Source organism: Branchiostoma lanceolatum, chromosome 1, assembly GCF_035083965.1.
Source record: "Branchiostoma lanceolatum isolate klBraLanc5 chromosome 1, klBraLanc5.hap2, whole genome shotgun sequence".
Lineage (NCBI taxonomy): Eukaryota > Metazoa > Chordata > Leptocardii > Amphioxiformes > Branchiostomatidae > Branchiostoma > Branchiostoma lanceolatum.
Genome location: NC_089722.1, coordinates 8,584,164 through 8,606,922, shown reverse-complemented (window position 1 = coordinate 8,606,922; position 22,759 = coordinate 8,584,164). Strand labels below are relative to the sequence as shown.

Below are 22,759 nucleotides of genomic sequence, written 5' to 3'. Positions count from 1 at the left end.
CCTTCAAATCCACAGTTACAGCATTTTCAGTCGTAAGCCAAATGGTTAAAGGAGTGACATTAATATTCCTTAACCCTTACAAATGCAGAAAATAAAAACAACCAGCATTAAGAAAATTAAAGTTTTGTTTCCATATCAAATTCTCCTTAAGCCCTTACAGTACAGTGTTAGGTTAGGCCTAAGAACCTCAGTTAGGTTTCAACAATGAGTAAAGTTAGTTTGTTAGCTGAGACAGGACCAGGTGAATAAGACATGCACGCATGCAGAACTGGACAGAACAACACTTTACAGCACTTACCAGAGAGCCAGGGGGATATGGAAGGAGCTACATTGTACATGTACATGTAGCACAAGACTGCCAGATCAAATTTGGGGGTAAAATTACATTTTCTTTTCTTTCACATAGGACTTGTTTAATTTTATGTCAGCTCTTCACTGGTTTCTTAAAATGAACTTTAAATCAAGTCCTCTAATATTTTGAGTGAACTACAGGTGAAAGGTCAAATACATGCACTAATAGGCCAGAAAATAAACAGTAAGGTGCTAGTTTACATTGAAAGTAAACATGCGTGTGAGCTTGGCAAAAAAAAATGTTCTCTTTGGCAAAGACATTCGGAAAAGAAACCCTTGAATGGAATCGTGTTCAGATGGCAGAACTTACCAGCATGGAGAGAGGAAAGCAGCAAGCTTGGGCTTGATAGACAAGACTCAAACAATCACACACACACACACATACATACATACATACAGCAGTCACACATGGTGATCAGGGGGACCTGAATACTTGATGCAAAAGTTGCACAAATTTTCATTCCTGCAGGACAGATCATATTTTTCCAAATGCTACCAAATCATCATCAAATTCTCCAAGATGCAGGAACAAAGAGGTCATTCACAACATTGCTGAGATAGACAGCTGTAGCTGACATGTCAGGAAGTTCATACACCAGAACAGAAGCACAACCCTGCCACAGGCACCGAAATGACAAGTGCTATGACAAGACAGAGAGACGCACAAAATTAGATGGAAACATCTTCTAACTACATGACTTCGTACAACATCATGTAGCAGCATTCTCTTTGTACTGTTTACATGTACATGTAAGTACTGCTCTGACTAGATTTCACACTTGAACCAGCAAAATGTTCTAAAGGCTATATTCAAAAGGGCAGACAACCAGGCTGGTTTCAGTGGCCAACATTTGCCACATACATGTATATATACATATTGTCTGTAGGACAAGAATCCGAAAAGAAAAATTACAGTTTGGAACATTGAACTCTAATGGTTGCATACAGTATTGCCCTTTGGGTATATGGTTGATTAGAAGAGTTTTGAGTACATGTACATAGGTGGGTGAATAGCAGAGAGAAGGTTAAAGTTTGCTTCTGAAACGAGTAGAGATGAGTGAGCTTGGGTTTACAACTCTATAACTGGTTAAAAATTAGGAACAAGGAGTCAAAGTTGACAGCTAGTTGCATAATAAGTTTGTACAGGTTGATTAAGGTGATTAAAATACATGACAGTTAACAAGAAGGTCAGACTATAGATGCAAGAATCACCCAGGAGTCTACGAAGAACCAAGGTACACACACACATTATACACACGTTATATAGTGTAAATATCAACTACAATTCTATAGTTGGAGTGAGTTCATGTTTCATACAGGATAAAGGTAAGGGCATCTTGCTAATCAAGAAGATAAAGCTAGAGTTAGAGTTAGAATAGAAAATAAATTAGTCGAAAGTGAATGAAACATCAGTGTATATGGGTAAAAAGCTGGTCAATGGGAGGAAAATATATTTGAGTACATGCAGATACACACCATCCCACCAGCTGGGGTTAAAGGTAAGAGGTCAACCAAGATTAGAGTTCAACCAGGAAAAGGTCATGGGATCACTAAGGAGGTCACCTAGAAGAGATTAGCAAGTGATTTTCTTCAGTCCATGCACTAAGAGATTGAGGGTTAGTTCATGCTAAAATTTTAGTTGTAGAGATTGGTAACAGTAACACCAGGATTTCACCATACCCATGCAGTATTGGAGGACACAGGTTAAATGGGGGTCAAGGGTCACAGGTCACATCATGGATCTTACAAATGAACATTGAACATAATCGTAGAATGGACATAAACACAAACATGACTGATTTACATTGAGGTTAATCAGTGGGAAAGAGTGTTAAGATGATGCAATCAACTAACAATTTTCATGCATTCATTACGGACATTTCAGGGTCAAATATAATTCAAAATCATAATAAACAGTGATTATTTGTTTAAAATGGTGCAATCATATCTTCCTATTGTATCTGTATCTTTCCTTGCACGGCTGCAAATGTTGCCTTTACCACCGCAGCCTTCTTACAGATTGAATTTTTGCCACGTTTTCATGGGTGAATTGTACATAGTCATATATGATATAGAATCATCGCCACATATACATGTACAATGATATATGAAAGACATCCAGAGACAGCAAAGCAAGCAGGGGTGTATCAAAGCTGCTACAAACAGAACAGATATGCTTGTATTCACTTCAGGACAAGACAGGGGCTGATGACTACACATACAAGGGTTTATAGAAAACGGTGCAGACACAGACATTAGACATGATCGTGAAGTGCAACCAGTCTGACAGAGAGTTAGCCAGGGTTTTATCAAAACCACCTTTACAAAATATATCTTTCATTAACGTGTCATGCTGTCTGGTAAATGACAGGTAGAAATGTGGGAATTCTAAGGATGGTGCCAGGCTGTCTGCGTGCGCCAAACGTAATTGTTACGTTCATAAATGTTGCAGAACACTGCCTTCGCTCTCCCAAGGGAAACGTTAAGGGTATGCTGGCTTCATCCCTTTTGAAAGATAGGTCATCCTTAAACATATCTGCCTCTCTGGCTAAATATATGACAGAAATCTCCCACAATTAAGGGTGCTATAGAAAGATCTGATCTGTTGATTCATTACCATTTGGTTCGATATATGAATGTGTCATGATCAATATGAAATGTGATCAATAAATACTTGAATGTGTTTAACAGGCATTTTGAAAAGTTGATTGTTCATTTGCTATAACTGACATGTTTGCAAAAGGGTGTAGTGCACATGTGTCTTAAATAGACAGTGCAAATGAACTTGCTGTAAAGAATCACAGCTGAACACGATGGATATTAGTGTAATGAGCATTTTACCTGTATATTACGAGACAGGGGAATGGGGCTGAGATTGACACACAGGACAGCATTTAAGGGAATATTACAGGACGCACATATACACGGACAAGACCACTTCTGGAGGACGAGACACTACAAACAACAAGCGTGGTGATTGCTTGGTCATTTATTGAGATAACATCATCACTTCTTGTTATGGGAGGACATTTGTTATGATTATTTTCAGGGATCAGACGAGGGAATCAGCTTTTTAGTTGAGGAAACACACAAACACCACAAGGAACTACAGATGAATGCCAGCACGGGAACGGAGGTGGGCAGAACAGTAAGGGGGAGGGGGGCAGGCCTCACAGTTAGTCATTGGCCGGATCACTTACCAGGTGACGTTAGAGAGGAGGGTGCACTGCGCTGGGACAGGCTGGTCGTGGACGTAGACAGACGTTTGGTTATGGCTTCTGCTCGCGCCGAGAGGTTCATGGAGGACGTTGACCTCTTGGCAGGAAACAGCTGTTCTTTTCCATTAGCTAATGGGACATAAGATTGGCACAGGCCAAAGGTCATATCGGGTCACCTTCATCCTTCTGTCTACATGTGAAGGTGAATCAAGGTCACTAACACCCAAGCAAACACCAGGGGAGAGTGACCTTTGACATGGTTGTTCTAATCACCAGGAGCAGGCGAATCATGGCTGATCTTTGCCCTTGGGACACGTTTAACAGCTTGTAGGATTTTGTGATTGGGCGAGGGAGTTCAGTTGGGACCAGTGAGGTTCAGGATTTGCTGGCATTTTTGCACAAAAAGTTGCAAAGAATTAGCTGGCAAACATTGGGGCAAATCATAAAAGTTGAATGAATAATGAAACAAAAATGTACACAAACACGTATCACACAACTGTTATATGTACATGTAGCAGAAAATGTGTATATTCCCAACACTGCAGAATCGGCGCAGGATAATTGCTAATATGGCACATATGGATGGATGTGGTTTTATAGCACAGCATGAAATTAGGTACATAGACGTATAGCTGATACTGAACAATTTACAAAACTACAAAAGCAGTGGCAAAAGGTCTTTGACTGGTACAAAAAATGTACATGTATATGTCTCAACATTAAGCCATACAGCCTCGACGTGAATTAAATGTACAGTAGGATAAGCACAGACACCACAGTATGCTGTGCCAGCAATGCAAGAGGCAACTGCACCAAACTAAAGCTTATTGAGCACTTAATGAAGGCTGCCGTGACATCACATAGCTGTAGATGGCCTAGCTCACCAGGATATTCATATGGGTTGATGATACTTTCATCAATGAATGAATGCAAATCTTAGCGGGTGGAGCGGAGGAAAGGGTTCAGATGTACATGCACATTAAGTACCATTACTTGAATAGCTGCCAAAAAATGGGGCGATTGACAATGATTTTTCTTTAACACCTCAACAAGGACACTCTGCCTTTCCTAAATTGTATGTGGGGAATTTGGAAAAAAAAAAAAAAACAGTGCATAACACACAGTCCCAGTGGGATACATTGTAGTTTTTTGGGGGAAGGGGTGTGTACATGACTTTGGTAATTTGTTTTCCGTCAGCTGTGAAACAGCAAAAAAAATAGGTACGAGAACTGAGAGAATTTGAGTATTGTGCATGGTAAGGTGACTTACTTGTGTCAAATCCCTGTTACATACTAAGTATTTACCCAAGAATTTATCTACTGATGGTAGAAAGTACAGACTTACAATATACAGAATATGACATACATTTGTACACGGATCACAATCTTTGAGAGGAGTAACATCAACAATGAATGAAGAAGGAACACCATAGAAAGTTACAAAGTCAGAGGCAAGTGATATACTTCACCTTAGTACCTTACCATTCCTCCTTGCAAATAATCAACTGGTGAAACTTGTCCTACATGTTCATAGTCTTTTGCAAGTTATAATTTTTCTTATGATATCTTGTTCCACTTGGAGTTGTAATCCTTACTGGCACATCACTTACTACTTATCTTGCACCTGTGTGTCAATGTCAACGGACATTACATGTACATCTTCAAATTCATGATTGTGCATCATAGTAATCCCTGCATCTGCCTATGAATTCAACAATTTTGATGGTTTTGAACCAGAAGCTAAAAACGATGCGATGAAACAGCAGTGACAGACTAGTTCTACTTCCTGTAAGAGCATGTAAGACACCACAACCCAGAGAGAAACACCATTTCTATGTGCTTGGAATAATCACAAACAAGAAGCCCAGGGTGAAAAAACTGACAGTGCCTTCTGCATCCTCACACCAACTGTCAATCACCATCCAACAAAGACTCTGATTGGTTGGTACAAACCTGGAGGGGAGGCGCCAAAAAGAGAAGACAGCTGGGGGCTGGTGATGTTTGAACCCCATGACCATCGCTTCTGCTGCGTCTGCTGTTGTTGCTGCTGCTGCTGTTGTTGTTGTTGTTGTGCCTGCGCTCTCTGGTAACCGTCGTCTGTTTTCTTTAGTGCGGCTTCACGGCGCTCCTGGGGGTCGAAGGGCAAAGGTCGGGGGTTAGTCTAACAGTTGACTACATGCAGAAATACCTGTGGAGAGGTTATGCCATATTAGTTTGTATTTGTTAGGTAAACTCTTAGTCTTTAGTTACATAAAACAAGTTTAAGTAAAAAAAGTTACTGTAAAAAATACAACTACACTATTTTAGTCAACATTCAAGTTTGCAAACCATATCATTTCAAAACTCACACGATGCAATCATCAAGTAATTTTTAATATCAGCAAATAAAAATATCAAGCATTCGAAACGTGTCTTAAGCACCATTGTAAGTTCAAAGGTCAAACCTGGTTTAGCCAGGACCATGCCGGTTAGATGGTATGATGGGATATATTAGTGCAATGGAAAATAACAAGACTGGTTAAAACACAAAAGTGTGGATTAGTTCCAGCTACCACAAAACACATCAAGCTGGCATTACATGCAACATGCTAAATGTTAGTAACTTAGTGTTGCTTGTCGCACCATGCTGTGTTGTTATATTTTTAAACTATATGAAATCTTAACATGTACCATGCAGCAACATGCAACCCACACCTGTATCTGGCCTTAGTAAGCTTTTACATGTATATGTACACACTCCCTCCAAGAAAAACCTCACTATGTAGCATGACATATCAGGTGTGGCTTTATCAAATTTCACAGATTTCCTTGTGTGCCAATAGATGAATCCACTCAAAATGCGAAATAATTCAAATTATACAGTCATCGAAATATCAACTTTCACAAAGGTTTCATGTAGATCTTGTGCTGTATCTTTGTTTCATCAATGATTAGAAGAATGGCAACAATAATTTTGGGAGAAGCTAGACTTGACTCTGTTCGTGCATGATAGGCACACATGTACATTGTACAGGTAGCACACCTTTTGTATTTTGTTGCAAAATTTCAGATTGAAGACTCAATTTCATAGTTTGCTGTAATTTAACAATTTTGTTGTCACGTTCAAAGGTAGATAACAGCTACAAGCTTTTGTGACTGGATAAATCAATTCTAAGGTTCAAAATGTACAAAGGTGTATAATTTGCTGAGACTTCATTGTTACTTTTAAAAATGCATGATGTGTTAGCCACATGCCCCACAGCAAACACTTTCAGTCTACCCAAAAGTTTATGCCACCTTCTACAGAAGGTAGAACACGCAAAGACAGGTGTGGGGAACACTAAGGACCAGTGTTTCAGACTAACATTTCAAGCCTGGATACTTTAAAACCCCAAACTTTCCAAAACTAAGACTTAATACATGGTCTCATTTTAATCGCATATATTTCTAACAACTTTGAAAATGCCAAATAAGAAATAAAAAGTATGGGCATGAATGTCAGGCAAACACGGGTACTCAGCTGGTTTATCACATTTAACTACTGGTAATCACTACGATGAAGGAACATCAAATGGACTAGCTTTATAAGACCAGCCTCAGCATTACTACAGGGACTATGGAACGACACGCTGTAGTTTCATTAGCAGTAGCCATTCAGGCCATAAAACAGAATGGACAATTTACCAGTTCGAGAATTGTACTATAAAAGCCTCCGATCTACAGATGGCTTCTGTTATGTGTAAATGCTTCTATTACACGGCCAATAAAGTCGCTGTGAATAAAGTCACAGTTGAGGATGATGAATTTGATTTGTCTGAGTATACGCAATACTGGGGTTTTACTGTTTCCATTACTGCACAAAGCACATATTCATTTCGTTTATCAGATTCCTGGGAAAGTTTCCATCTAATATACAAAACTGCAACTTATTGTTAGAAGTCCAATGAAAATGCATCATGTTTGTATACAATCATTTGGGTCTTTTTTGTTTTGAAAGGGAATCATACATAACTTGACCATGGCAACTCATGTAACTAACTTATTGACCATGGCAACACTGTGGCTGGTCTTACGTTGTTAACCATTGGTACTGTATGTTCCTTCACACAATGCTACACCCTTCACCACGTTAGCACACCACATAGTCAGTGTTTTGAGCATGCATGCACAGTGTAAAGCCATGCGAAGCACAGGTAAAGGCAGCGCATGCAGCCAGCCAAAAGTGTGCATGGATAGTGATAGCAGACCAGTTGTGAATGTGCGCTGTGAAGCTGGTGAAGTGATGGCAAGGGGGGAGGGGGGCAAAATGGATGATCCTAAAGCACTCAGGAGAGGGAGACTCAGGACAGTCAGATTCTTACCTTGCTACTTCTGAACCACTTGTATCAAGATAGATTTGTAACATCAATTCCCAGTTGAAACTCATGCAGAACTTATCTATACTCTTTCCTAAAAAGTATATAACCCTCTTAAGTTTGCTGTCACCACTTTTTATGGCATCTTCAACCCACAAGATTACCAATCCAAGTTGCATTCTCACATTTCATCTTCAGAATTTTGGTATAACACACTAAAACTGGTTTAATCATTACTCATTCAAAAGGCATGAACCAAAATAAAGGCATATAACTACAATTGCCACTCCAGTTTAACACTTAACTGCAGCTGGCTATTACTTTTTCCATCACTAAGCCTTCAATTCTAAAACCAAAAGTTATAATCCACTCAAGCAGGAGAAAAAAATATAGTCTTAATTTGGTTTCTCTAACTTGACAAACCAACATTTTACTAAACACACGTCTTCTGTACTCTGAGTTGACAATTCAAACTGCAAGAACACAAGTCTGATTGGTCCGAACCATTAGCTGTACCCCTACTCTTTCTAATACTGTGGTGGGTTCCTACAGGTGCTTAATGTGTGCCTCTCCAATGACTGACCACATTCCTCCTGCTATGGTACAAACTACTGTAATTCCCGATTTGTTAATGGTAACTTAATTTTAGCTACTTTAATGGTCACTAGTCAATCGCTAAAATTTCATCATTGCAGATATTTGACTACCAACATCTGAGACAGTGATGTTTGTTCCCACCATTAAAATCAAATGCAGTGAACTACTCCCTTTCCCCCCAACAGCCAAAATTACCAATTGCGATATTAAATGGATTTACAGTATAATGCCTGAGTCCCCCTCCTGAGCGCCCCGGGACCCCCAGCCCCCGCGGGGTGAGGTGCCCGACACGTTCCTTCAGCACCACCACCTTGGTGCTCAACCCGTCGGCACCAACAGCCGAGAAGAGAAGGAAGTGACACGTACCCAGACGGCTCTCATTCTCACCATTTCCTCTTGCAAGCGCTCGGCACGGCGCTCCTCCACATGCTGGTGGCGCTGCTCGTATTTAAGGCGGCTGTCGGCCATTTTCCGTCTGCGTTCCTCCAGCTGTTGATCCCGTAGCATGCGGGCCCGATCCTCTTTTTCTCTCAGTGCTGCTGCATCGAGAGCTATGAACATGTGAGCGCACACTGTCAGTTACCGGAGTACTGCATTCATAAATACAATTATCCATGAAGGGAGTGGACATATAAATGCAGTTGGACTGCACATGACAGTTGCTCTATGTATATCAGAAATATCCTCATCTGCTTAAAGACAACTTGTCCAGCAATTACTAGTAAAGCTAAAGGCTAGTCTTTCAGACATCATTTTATTTATTACAAGATAGATGTAATCATGTTTTTGATATCTTTCTAGCAAATTGTGAACCAAGATTAGTGTTGTACTTATTGACATTCAAAGATCAAAGATCTATTTTGTGCCATTTAAATGTATCAGACAGCTACCACACATCTTTGCAGTAGTGGTCAGCACTGAAGCTGAAAAAATGATCAAGTTACGTGTATGACAACACAGTAGGGGAAAAATCAGCCATGGCCATGGTGAAATATTTACAAATAAGCCATTGAACGTTGTTCAAACCTCTTCCTGAAAAACAATTTCCCACAAATAGGCTGGAGTTTGGGACTCACCAATCCAATTTTCTAGTGGTTGGTCATTCCATTACCCAATGTGGAATGTTTGTCAAGCTAAATTTGGAGGTAAACCAATAACCTCTAGACCAATGGTTTGAAAAGCTAGATAATTATGTGGCTTGAGGACATCACTGCCAGCAAGAATGCTTGGGAAAGGTTCCACCATACAGAGCTAATCACACAGTGACTTGCATCAGAATCATTTGAGAGATGCAATGTTGTCTCTTTCATTTTATAATGAAGAAAGCTGAAATGATTTGTAATCAACCAATGTCATTAATAAACTATATCACAAAAAAACTTAATTTTCTCAAAAAAAGAAATGGAATTAGTGAACACAAGTTGTACATGAAGGTGTTGAAATATGACGTAACGTGACAAGACAAAACTGAAACATGCAGTAAGACTAGACAGTTGCCATGTCTGCCTACCAAGCTTTTGGCGCATCTGATCCTGACGAGCTCGGACAGCGTCAAACCGTTCATCTCGAGACCTTATCGGCGAACCATCCAACACTGCAAATTGCCACCGCCATGCAACATGCAGGTTAGTTAGCGACCCAGCAACAGAACCAGGCAAAACCAAGCATCAATATCATGCATTAACCATAACGCCATGCAGGGTTAGAGAACTAAACATGACCAAATCAGTTAATGATAACTCATTGTTAAACAAATGAGCATGTTATATGATGTTAATACATTTTACATCAATGAAAATGGTAATAAAATGATTCTGAGGATGAAAAACTAATAAAGGAAACAACAAAGTTAAAGTTTACTTCAGAAATAAGTATGTTCCTATTCAGCTCTTACCATCACCACAGCCTTCCATCACCAGGACTCAAATGATTTTTGCCAAATTTTTCCTACCTTCAGCTGGTTGCCATGGAAACCCACCTGGTTGCCCGGGTAACCTTGGCACAGGTGAGGTGTGACGTGCAGTGCCCTTTCCTGCAGCAGGCCGGTCAGCTGACTTGCTTCTGTTGCCTGCAGCTGCATTAAGAAGAAAAAACTCTGGTTAGAAAATTGTACTGCTTCTCTCATGCCTATCTGCTTCCCTGCAAACTGCACAACATAATACATGTGTCAAGGTCTACCCAGGAGATGCACTGTCAAAGGCAACACGATAGTCTATATGCTTGTTGCTCACAGTCAGTCATCTGGGATGTGTACGTGTGTATTGTGAAATGTGTATTGCAAGGAATGCTGGGATGGTTACATTTCCTCCTCTGATATCTACCAGTCTGCTATGTGAGTACTGTGTCAGTTCTCAATCAACGTCAATGACTGGTGGAGCAGTTATGAAATGATTGACGATCCATCGACAGCAGCGACAGATCCAGGTCAAGCACAGGTTTCATAAATCTACAGTGTCCTTGAGAAAAAAAAAACGTCAGTGGTCACAAAACAGTTTAAAAAGCTAGCATAACCAGATATTGACAAAGGAGGGGATTCATGATCCACAATGCAATAAATCAGGTTGTCTTTCTTCCAAGCTGGTATAGCTGATAATTATATCATTGCTACCCTGGAGGCCGTTAATGCCCCTGATGGGATTATATGGCCCCGTGTATCTGGGTCATGTGGTTCAGGGATTGCTGGGAAATCTCATGTGTGGTGATGTCACATCTGAAGTGCTCAATAATTAGTAGAAATGGAAATGCCTAACATTTGATACAGGACTTTCAGCAATCAAATTAGTTGCTAAGCCCTGTTCTTGAATAATCTACGGTTGGCTAAGGAGGGTTTTGATTGTGACAGCCCAATCGATCTTCTGCAATTTCCATACATGAAAGGTTTTCCCGTGCACAGAGATACAGAAATGTACATGTCTATCAAACAACGAATCAAACAAGCTGCCTTGTGGTTGGCTGTAAATGTCAGTCGAGTAATGAGGCCTCTCTGCATTATAAAGGGGAACAATCTAAAGCTTGATTAGAACATTGAAAATCACTATCACCAGAGATTGGAATTAGACTTCACTGCATGCAGTCTAGACAGACTTGGTTCCAGTAATAAAGAACAGTGGTACAACAAGATTTGTTTTCAAAAACATGTTAACTGAGCTTTAATTGAATCCTGACATTTTCTGCCAGACATTGGAGAATATCACACACTACAATCTTTAACCTTCTCCCACCTGACTAATCCCAGAACCAAGACAAATTTGTTGCCAAATGGCTGAAGGTTAAATTTTATCCCTATTTGAAAGATGTAGATTCTAATCTAAACTTATTTGGTTATCAAACGAGGTATCTAATATCCAACGCTTGGGGAGGATACATAAAACATGCGAGCACACAAGATGTCAAAATGTGCAAATCTCCATAACAGATCGCAGCAATCCTCTACGATTCCATGGCCTAGCAGATAACTTCATCCCCAGGAGACAACCTTCACTTGACCTTCTGCAGAAGACGTTTTCGACCTCCAAAGAAGACAGGTGAACCAATTCCCCAGGAGCGAGATCTCGTCTCCACAGTCAATACTGGAGGATCTTCAGACATCTGCCGAAATGTCACCAGGGAGATATACTCTATGTGACAGGAATACCAAGGGGCTGCCTCTTCAGCATTGCATCATAAAAAAAGAAGCCGCACTCAGATTCCAGCCGGTATGACATCATGGATGCGCCTCGTGCAAAATACTAAGATACGGGTAATAACTTGAAATTAAACATCCGATCAGTTTTCTACACTCTGCTCCCTTTTATGCTTTCGCTCTCAGGCTTCATACATACATGTATAATTCACTATAAAGCAACATATTAATCCTTGCAAAAACGTTATCAAGGTAAACTTGGAGACTGCAATATACAACCATTTTCCATCTGATATACAATGTACAGGCTTCACTGAATATTCTTCCTTACCAATATATTAATCTCACATTGGCAACCGACCTGTGTATGTCCTGGTAAAGATTTAAGCATTACCCCATAATATTTTCTGATCTGTAACAACCCGTAGCTCTAACACCTATACATAAATTCCACCAGCCTCTGCATCATGTAGCCTCCTTATCCTTCCATCAGTGCTTCCTTCAAGATTTCCTTTATCACCGCTGCCCTTCTGGTGGTGAGAGGTTCTGCACCATCCATCTCAACTGTCTGCCCAGGAATTATCATATGATTAAGTGGGTCCTGCAAGTCTGCAGTCTCAAAAGCCAACTTCTCAGGGGATTCGATGGAACCCACAGATTATTCACGTGCTTTTATTAATGGCGTACATACAAAAGAGGTCATGAAAAGCGGGCAGAGACCGCTTTCCGTTGACGTCTTGCTCTGCGCTAATTAAGATGTCCCATTTGAATAACACGATTTGCCTTTTAACTTGTGTATTCCAAATGATGAATAGAAAATTGGTTGCGGAATCACTACATTGCTTAGTTAATTGAGTAATTTCTTAAAAGAGAGTGTCTGCATAAAAAGAAGGCTTGAGAAAGAGCGAGCAAGCATTCCTCTGACCCTTCAAGTGTGCCAATGAAAACATTCCGACAGACAAAAGGGACTGGGATGAGTTTCCCCATGTCAATAAAAAGTAAGCTCATCATGCACATTTGTGTAACCATGCATCTGATTCGAGAAAATGTGAGAGTGGGTTTTACATTTAGCATTCTCAGTTTTCTGCACACACAATTGTGTTGTAGGGCAAGTCTTACTGCAGAAACTTTATAAGGCCACACAAACTTGACTTTATGGATGACACCTGTGCACACATTGATTTTGGCCTGCTTGTCCTCTCTAAAAATGGCCAGTGACAAGCGGAAAACTCTTAAGATACAAGACACACAAAAATCTAAATCTAACCCTGTCCGGTTAACAATATTTTTTCCCTCTTCCACTAGATTAAATGCATTTGAACTTGACTCTTCGTAAAAAGAAATACCCCATTGAGCACCTCTTCAAGGTGTGGCACCCCACAACACAACATCCATCCCCAGGACACTAAAAACATGCAAATCTTTGATAGAGATCTGAACCAGCCCTGCATAACTGATGTGTGAATAACACGATTTAATTCCATAGGAGGACGGTGGATCACTGATACATGCGACACAGAACATAGTCACATGTAAGAGACAATGGCAAACTTAACCAAGATGTTCCGGCAAAATCAATAAGTACCGGAGTGCCTGGTTATTAAAGAGAACATTCACTTGAATAATCCATGATGTGGAACATAAACTGCTATATATCACAGTTACCCATGGAGAAATGTGGAGAAAGCAGCTTATTCAACAGCACCACAGTCATCCTAGACATGACAACTGGAAATGAAGACATATCGCTGGAACTGTTGAAAATTACCAATGCATCATGAACATACCGGATCACACACAAAATCAGGACATAATTCTATAAAGAACCATCATGATCAATGAGAACAGAGCGGGTACCGAATCAACAATAATTCTGACATCTGAGGATACAACACGGGGCTATCCGGCCCATCCCTATTTTTCTGCCATGATGAAAAATAAGGTATTTTCATGGAAGAGGTAGAAAATAATTTTTTTTTCTATATCACACAAAAATTAAAACAGTGTCACTTAGAATCTAATAAAATCAACCGACATGTATTTACCCCTACCAGGTGGCAGAGCTACCTCAGAGATCCCAGTCAGCTGATAAAAATGGGGCAGCCTTCAGTCAGCAGGTGACAGAGGAGACAGGCTCACTGCATGTCTGAGGATGCTGCAGCCGCATACATTATGGAGGAAAAACGCCTGCCCAATTCTGCCACTAATCAACCCAGGAAAACGAGAGCGGACAGCCCGGCCGGTTACCTTTGGTTGGAGGCAAGCGGGATGGGGGGAGACTGGGTGGAAGACCAGGCTCAGCGGGGTGGGCTGTCTGCTGCTGCCCGTACCTCTATCCAGCCGGCATTACCTCATACAAAATGGCTGCAGCAGACAGGACACCAGATGCATAGACAAGTGGGGCTGGCCCATTCTAGACAGGGGGTGGAGGGACTTAAAAACAATATGTTCTATGCGCAGATACTTGTAATTTCTATATCCCTGTATGAAGTGCTGATATACAGGTAGGATTTAGTACTTTGTGTTACCTGTACGTAAATTTTGCATTTTATACAGGTCTTTGTAAACATAATATTGTATTTAAGGCATTTTTCAGTCTGACGGGCCATACTGTATGATTTACAACTGCCCTAACATAAAATGTACATCTGCAGAATGCAACCTTTCTCAAGTCTGAAAATTTCATGAGCTCTAAGCAACGGTCAGCTTACTGATGGTATCATTACATCAATAACTCTGGCATATATTCATGTATGTGCTGTCACTGCCAAGGCAATGCTGGGTTCTACCACTGGTTTCCTAATGGTGCAATTACATCCTGGAGGCAAGCTTGGTAGAAATGCACTTGTCTGACGAAAGTAATGTGTCAGGATTTGGAGACTGTCTGGAGTGGTGAAATTTTGCATTCAGCACCATAACTGTAGGACTACAGAAAATGGAAAGGTTAGAAGTCAATACCACAGCTTGAATTTCTTCCACCGCAAACATTTTGAACATGGAATGTTACAAGTGGTGCTCTGACGTGAGAAGGATATAGAAACACAATGTGAGCTTGTTTGTTATGAAGCCTGCTTGTTTTTTTAACTACATACAAATCCAAGAGAATACATATATTCTTTCATTTAAAACAACTAACTGTACTATTTCAGCCCATTACATATACTCAAATGAACTTGTATATTGGTTTATCGGTATGTGCATATGGATTGCTGTACATGTATATACATACATACATGTGCCTCAATAAAGAAAGATTTTTCTTTTCATTCCATAGAATGAGATTCAGGCTTCTCCCAGATATATGGAGAAATCAGACATCTTCACTTATGGGCGGTAAGGCCAGGATTTATTGCCGACTAGTGCACATTAGGCTGCGTTAAGTGCTGGGTGTACTTTAGGGGTCATGGCAGGGATAGTGCTGAATATCACAGAAGGTTACGACTGGTACTTCCTGAGGGGCACTCCAGGAAATAATGTGGTAGAAGACTTGTGTGAGAAAATGCTGGTGAAATTTACTGATTTGTAAAATTGTAATTTTTTTGCCATTTCTCTTTTGAGTGCCAACCAGATTGTGACATTTCCTCTGACTACTGACCCCTTTTCTTGTCAATCCCTAAGAATCACTTGTATACTCAGTATAGACTGGTAAACAGAGGCATTCACAGACTTGAACAGCCAACTCTATTTCTGTCTTTGGGAGACTACTGTTAATTTGCAGCCCAAAACATTCTATCATCTCATCATTATGAAATAAATGACTTACTACATAGCAGGGCTCCAGACTAACTTTTAGGTCTAGGAGCACTGTGCCCCTAACCCAAAAAAGTTAGGGGCACCAGCAAAAATCTAGGAGCACCACTACAAAAAGTTGGAAGAACAAGAAAAGTCTTGGCCATACCAAGTAATACTCCTATTAATCAATGTAAACAACCTGGAATAAAGTATTTGAATAGATCATAAAATATAAAGCCTACATTGATGCTGCAGAACAACTGGCAATGTGTGGTATATAATCTAGTTAGTTCTTGGGGAAGAATGATACTGGTGTAGAGGGATTTTAGAAAAATTGGGCATAGGTTCCCAGGCTGGCCCCTATCCGGGGGGCCACGGTGCCTCAAGTTCAACAAGTAAAAAAATACACAATGGTATTTTCAACTTGGAACAAGGCAAGCAATGATTCACATGACCATTTGCGATGACATTAAAAATTACATAAGCTTGAGTGATGTATTGAGATTTTCGAAAAATTGGGCATAGGTTCCCCGGCTGGCCCCTATCCGGGGGCCACGGTGCCTCAAGTTCAACAAGTTGAAAAATACACAATGGTATTTTCAACTTGGAACAAGGCAAGTAATGATTCACATATCCTTGAATGATAAATAAATAGATAACTCTATTACTTAGCTATTGGTTTCATGACCAAAACAAAAAAAGTCACTTTCCATAATTTTAAACTTCACTGCTGGCATTAAGTTCCAGAGGTTCATGTTCAGCTTAGAACCTATACTTAAGTCTGAACCTGAACTCAAGCCATGGCATATGTGTGTTAGAAATATTTTTTTTCAGTTACATACAAAATTGCATGTTGGCAAACATTTTGCATGAAAAATATAATACATACAAAATTATATACAGTCAGTAGTAAACACAAAAGCTCTCAAACAGTGAAGAATTCCAACATACAATATACAAGTTTTAAAAAAATCAAAACCTTTTTCTAATTGAGTAAAATTTCTAATATGCCAAAAATAACAAAGAAGTACTTGATTTCGCCCCAAGAAAGAATTAAGCACAATGCCGTATTTAATCCATCATATTATCGGACAATAGTCTGTATAACGCAAACTCCAGCTGTCCGGGGGTTTCTCTCCCCTCCCCGTGGGTGGATAGCCGTTACAGGCGGCGGGCGGACACGGGGCTTGGTTGAAACCAGGCTAATCGGACAATATCGGCCCTCTATCGACATTTGAAACTGCAGTTTCACAAATTCTCGTTAGAGGGCGTTGTGTCTTTCTCGCGTGTTATTGCGAGATTTAGCGAGAGTTCGCTAAAAATTTCAACATGGCCGGTGTTTGTTTTTATTCTTCGCCAAATGGCCGAAATCGCGGGGGTTTTTGTCGATTTTTTGGCGTTTTTAGGCACAACTTAATAGGTTGACTATGGATGGAACTATTTAATAAACATTTCCCAATGGAAATTAGGACATTTTTACCGCAACATCTTCTGCTGAATCGAGTTCCTCCATGACGGGGACTGACTTAGAATTTTCTTATTGTCACGAAATTGACCCGAAACCATGGAGATAAGCATCGCTGAAACGTAAGTTGAATTGCCACTAGGAACGGATATTTTTTGTACCGCGGGTGTGGGAACATGATGGAAAATTCACCAGCGATTTTCGCCGTAGCGTTGGAATACCTTATGTTTATTTTTCAGGTTACCGCTTAATTCTGCAGCTATTGTCTAGGTGCAGGTCTTGTCGCACCGTGCGACCGTGATTTTAAATCTAGTCGCATTCTCAAAAAACTGGTCGCATACATGTTGTATGCGAGTCGCACTCACGAGCGCTGCATAGACTGGTACAATACTGCAAATTCATGTACAGCTTAGCGAATTTCACCATAGGTATCTTTCTTCACCTACAAGTTTAAAAAAAAAAATACAGTACTATCTAATTTCTACGATTTGACATTTTCCTTACATACAAAAAGGAACAATGGTCTAACCTTCAATAGGGATACATATCCAGCACACATACAGTTAAGTTCAAAATCACATGTCTGGTTGGACACCGGGGTGATTACAGCTTCCTGGGTAAATATCTTATTGCAAGGCCAGATCTCATACTAAGGCAGGGACTAGACTTAGTTATAAAGTACATATATATCTATAAGCCTAAGTCCCTCTCAGGTTCAAACCCTTTATCATTTTACGTCGATGAAGGTTAGACATCCAGGTAATAGGATATGCCAAATAACAGTTACTCAAGCAACTGGATATGATTTTGGAAAATCATATCCAGTTGCTTGAGTGACTGTGACTGTTATTTGGCCTTTATCATTTTTATAAAACATACTGGTACCTTACATAAAGCATAAAGCATCTATACAATGACTATACCATATGTTTTGAAATTCTAGCTAAGAATGTTTTGAAATCTTAGGTAGGAATTACCTCACTTACACCTCACTTATGGAATCTGCCCATACATGTCTTGCTGTGTGGCCAAATGTTTGTTGGTAAGAATAATAAACACCTGGAAACGCCCATGGTCCACAACCACTCTCACGACCTCTATAATGCCCAAGGTCATCTACCCAATAACCCCCCTATTCACCTGTTTGTCTTGGGATTAGAGTCGGCTGTTCTCACCCTTGAGGTCCATAATGCAATCAGTCTCAAGATTGATCTATAATACCAATCTCTTAACAGACGCTGCGATCCATAATAACCTGCAAGTTACAACGAAACCACTAGGGGGCGCTGCTACCTTTCTGGCAATGGTGAGCACAAGCCACAAACCTGTACAATGTTTTGTTTGTCAGTGTTAAGCAAAATTTATTACAAAAGTACTTTGTTCATACCCATCTTTATGATCGATGATAGCATGAACTTTCCATTTCCTCCAGATCAGTTCCTTTTTTTCTTGCATACTGCCCATATAATCGTACCAGAGCAGATCCACCCTCTTTCAAAGGTAGCAATTAAAGCATTTCTTCTGTCAAAAGGCATGTCACGAAAAATCAACCTACGGCTAGGTACGAAAAATGTGCTCATCAGGCATCGTCTGAGACTTTTCAACATTCATTACTTACATGTAGGACTTCTTTTTAGATAATTTGCTGACGAGGTTGAGTGGCGCAAGAAACTGATATTCCTGCCAAAACCTTCTTACTGATACTGGTATGGTACTTACTACAGTAGTATTGATTTTAAATAGCCTAGTGCCATAGGTTACAAGATGCACCAAGGGGAAACCTTTTGCTTACCACAGATTGAATTTTAATACCAGCATAATATCTTGTGTGCTATAGAAAAAAGCCCAGTGAACAACCTTTCTTATTTGGGCTACTTAACACCTGTAATAGTATGACTTCAATTTCCTCCTCAAGGGTCTTGAATCACTTGCTCTCAGGAAACCCTATAAATCAACTAGTAATAGTAGTATAAGGGTATGATAATTAGGAGCCCCCGTACATGCTTCCTGTGGTTTCGGCCATGACCTGTTTGTCACGGGTCACAGTTCACAATAGCACAGGTTGGACCTACTGCTCCCAGCAATTGACTTTACATAGGTAATGATTGACGACTTGACAAACACGTCTCAGGCATTAGACCAGGTGTGCATTGTCCGTGTAAACCCTGAAGCGAATTTGAAAGGCATGCAGTCTGCGTGCCCACTTAAAGGTTAGACAATTAAGGATGCAAGTAAGGATGAAGGTGCATATTGACTTGATGCACATCAAATGTTTGCCATTAGTGAAGACCTCTCTCTCAGTCTCAGGCTATTAATCCTTAATTCTGGACATCAAAACATCATGGTGAAACTGCCCTAAATTCAACTCTGCAAATCATGGTTACCAAAACTCAGAAATCACAACATTTCTTTGTCTAATGAATAAATACATGAAGAAGGAATAGACTTTTCAACACAGTTAAGGACGAGCGTTTCTTGGTGACGTCAAGTCATTTATATCACAATTAGAAAGTAAAATAGAGACATCTAAGAAAGGATGAATATCAATCAGTAATCCTTGGCTCACTACCTGAATTACACACAACCAAAGGGAATGCTTCCAAATTGTGCATCAAACTTCAAAGGATCCAGCTATTGAAAACACCAGGAGCACATGGGTCCAAAGTCCTGCCAACCAGATCTACTGAGTCATGACGTGGGGAAGTGTATACATGTCAAATCACTGGACCTTTATGTTCTCTGATAAAGATTAGCTCAGCCTCCAGTTCAAAGATGTCTCAATACCCTCGGCAAATGTTTTGAAGTACATCTTACAGGTAATTTGACGTGTAAAACCTCTGAGGCTACAGTGGAAGAAAAACTGCTTTGATTGAAAATAGGGCGTAACCACATGTTTTCACCTGCCAAAAACCTTTGACAGTTATATAAGTAATCCAGCCACTGATAACAACCAAAATAAGGTGAACTCATTGCCTATTTTTAGGGCTCTGACCTTTGAGTTTGACCACCTCTCATATCCCATGAACGTGGTTCCCATGACTACAGTATGGGTGCACATCACCCAAATCAAGAGCTATTAGACATATGGCATACTCAAATGAGTGCCAGTCCATACTTTCTTATCATAATGTATTGACCTTGGCAATGGCTACTGCTGCTTTATGTATTCAATGTTTTATTTGGCCTGGAAACATAAAGGAGTTTTAACCAATAAAATCATTCATGTAACTTTTTGAATCAAAACATGTAGAAAATTGACTTGTCTGAATTGGATTTTATTGACCTTTGACATACACTCTAAAATCTGACCTTTCTTATTTCAATGTATGTCTCCATGCACGATATCGTTAAGTTCAGAAATTAGATGATTTCTGATATTTATAAAGAGGAAATTATGACTTGTGGAATCATACCAGTGATAGCAATTAGGCACATCAGTATGATCAGTACATGTAAATAAACAGCACATGCCTTACAAAATGTTGTACATAGCTGGACTGACCCCTGCCCTTTCACACTTGTGTAAAGCCACACAGATCTAAAACAGTCGCCTGTCCTAACAGCCTGTCATCCTGCCTGGTCGTGGCACGCCCTCCCCACATGCCCAGAGTTCCTCCCACCCCCTGCAGACATGGCGCGTCCCAAACTGTCCACTCCTGTACACAGTCACGTCCAGATGTTTATGTGACCAGTTGGACATGCCAAGCACCACTTTTAACTGCTATGTTGTACTGGTGAAGAACTGCACATGACATGTAGCTAATCGTATATGTAATTTATGGCTAAATACAGTAAATTCAACACAATGGATTACTAGTACTAGTAGTAGTAGTAGTATTTTAAATTCACTTATTTTCACCAGGACTTAATAAGTTAATTCCACATAACTAGAAGGGGATAGGAGTTCTATGTTTGCAATTGAAACAATTCTGCTGTACTGTAGTAATACACTAGAATGTTAATGTATACTCGCCGTGTAATGAATTTGTGGTGGAGAGGTCACTGAAAAAACTGTGAAAATAAATCCACCATGAATGTTCTACAGTAGCGTTGTAGAAAAAAAATTGACTTGGACGTTTTGACAAACTACTTTCAACAGTGCTATTTCAGAACAGAGCCGTGTATTGCATCTTATATGCAATTTACAAAAACTATTTGCATACCAGTAAAAATCAATAAAAGAAGAAATGTCAACTCTCCAAGATTCATTGGCCTTCTGGCAAGGATGAGACTCGGTATTTCACAACTGACAACACACCTGGTGCCTTTTTCACACCTAGTCCCTTTGTTCCTACCGATAAAACAGCACAATTATCACAGTCAATAGCCCCTTTGTTGTCTTTCATGTCCAGGCAGTTTATAATATAATGCCAACTGATTACACAGCTCTAGAATACAATTATCTGTCAGGTCACTGACCTTTGACCAATAAGCTGGCTCAGTCTGTACATTATTGACCATCGAGAATCCAACAGCTCTCCCAATTGGCTGGGGCAAAGATGACCTCTACCCACTGGCCAGCTTCAATCATTTTTTATCTCCATTGTAATGGACTACAGGGCATTGATTTTGTAGCGAGTCAAACCTGACCGTAGATAGCATCCACTATTGTACAAATCCAATGTTCATGATAACATGATACCTACAGCTTTATTATCCAGCTCCTTAGCTCTAAACTTTGTTGCCTATTGCTACTCCATGTCAAATATAGTTCAAAACTAAAAGTGAAAGCAAAAAACTGCTCCAATTTGAAAACAACCTTATAAATCTTGCTGTGTTGGTCATGTACATGTACAATAGACAATAAAATACAATTACTAGTACATACTTCCCTCTGAAGCTCACATATTTCTTCTGCACATATAGGTTGAAAAATTGCCACGTAAAGTACTTTAACTTCTATTACTTCATAGACTAGACTAGAGTTGGTCTTCATTTCCTCTAACCCCACGCAGCAAATTCAATTTCATAGGGAGCAATATTCTAAATGTAGTTTGCTTATAGAAATTAGTTGTATAGTAACAGCATGGTTGCCCTAGCAACATCTTTGTTGCCATGCCATTTAAGGCCCGATGTAGACACTAATGAAGACTCTATTGGCAAACCAAATGTGATTTTGTACCTTGTGGAAATGCTACCGAACATCAAACTGATTTATGTTGGAACCTACATGAAGAAAACATTGATTTCGGTTGGCTTCAGTTCCGGAGGGCATATTTCTTAGTGGTTGTCATTGGGGATAGCACATGGGGGGTTATGGGGGGTTCATTTTGGTTCATTTACCATTCAAGCCCTACAGACTGTTTCATAAGAGTCACAACTGATGTGTGCAAGATGGTAACCTTATAGCAACTGCAATTTTGGCAAGCAACTTTGCCAAGCTGTACTTTCTAGACATTTGATGTTATTCATATTTTCACTTTGTATACATAGGAAGTCCG

General features: G+C 40.0%; 1 protein-coding gene across 12 annotated transcripts in view; it reads right to left on the bottom strand.

Annotated features, from left to right (window-relative positions):
- LOC136437407 (ensconsin-like) overlaps positions 1 to 22,759 on the bottom strand; it is a 40,078-nt gene that overhangs the window by 10,911 nt on the left and 6,408 nt on the right. For 3 of the 12 annotated variants that reach the window (XM_066432048.1, XM_066432115.1, XM_066432390.1), the window contains exons 2-6: positions 10,451 to 10,573; positions 10,010 to 10,093; positions 8,866 to 9,050; positions 5,522 to 5,696; positions 3,552 to 3,698 (exon numbers count right to left, since the gene is read on the bottom strand). In XM_066432048.1, the coding sequence (XP_066288145.1) occupies positions 3,552 to 3,698; positions 5,522 to 5,696; positions 8,866 to 9,050; positions 10,010 to 10,093; positions 10,451 to 10,573 (714 nt within the window). Of the gene's footprint in view, positions 1 to 3,551; positions 3,699 to 5,521; positions 5,697 to 8,865; positions 9,051 to 10,009; positions 10,094 to 10,450; positions 10,574 to 14,368; positions 14,502 to 22,759 lie in introns of those variants that run through there. The other 9 variants (XM_066432471.1, XM_066432549.1, XM_066432629.1 and 6 more) reach the window with 8 other exon arrangements.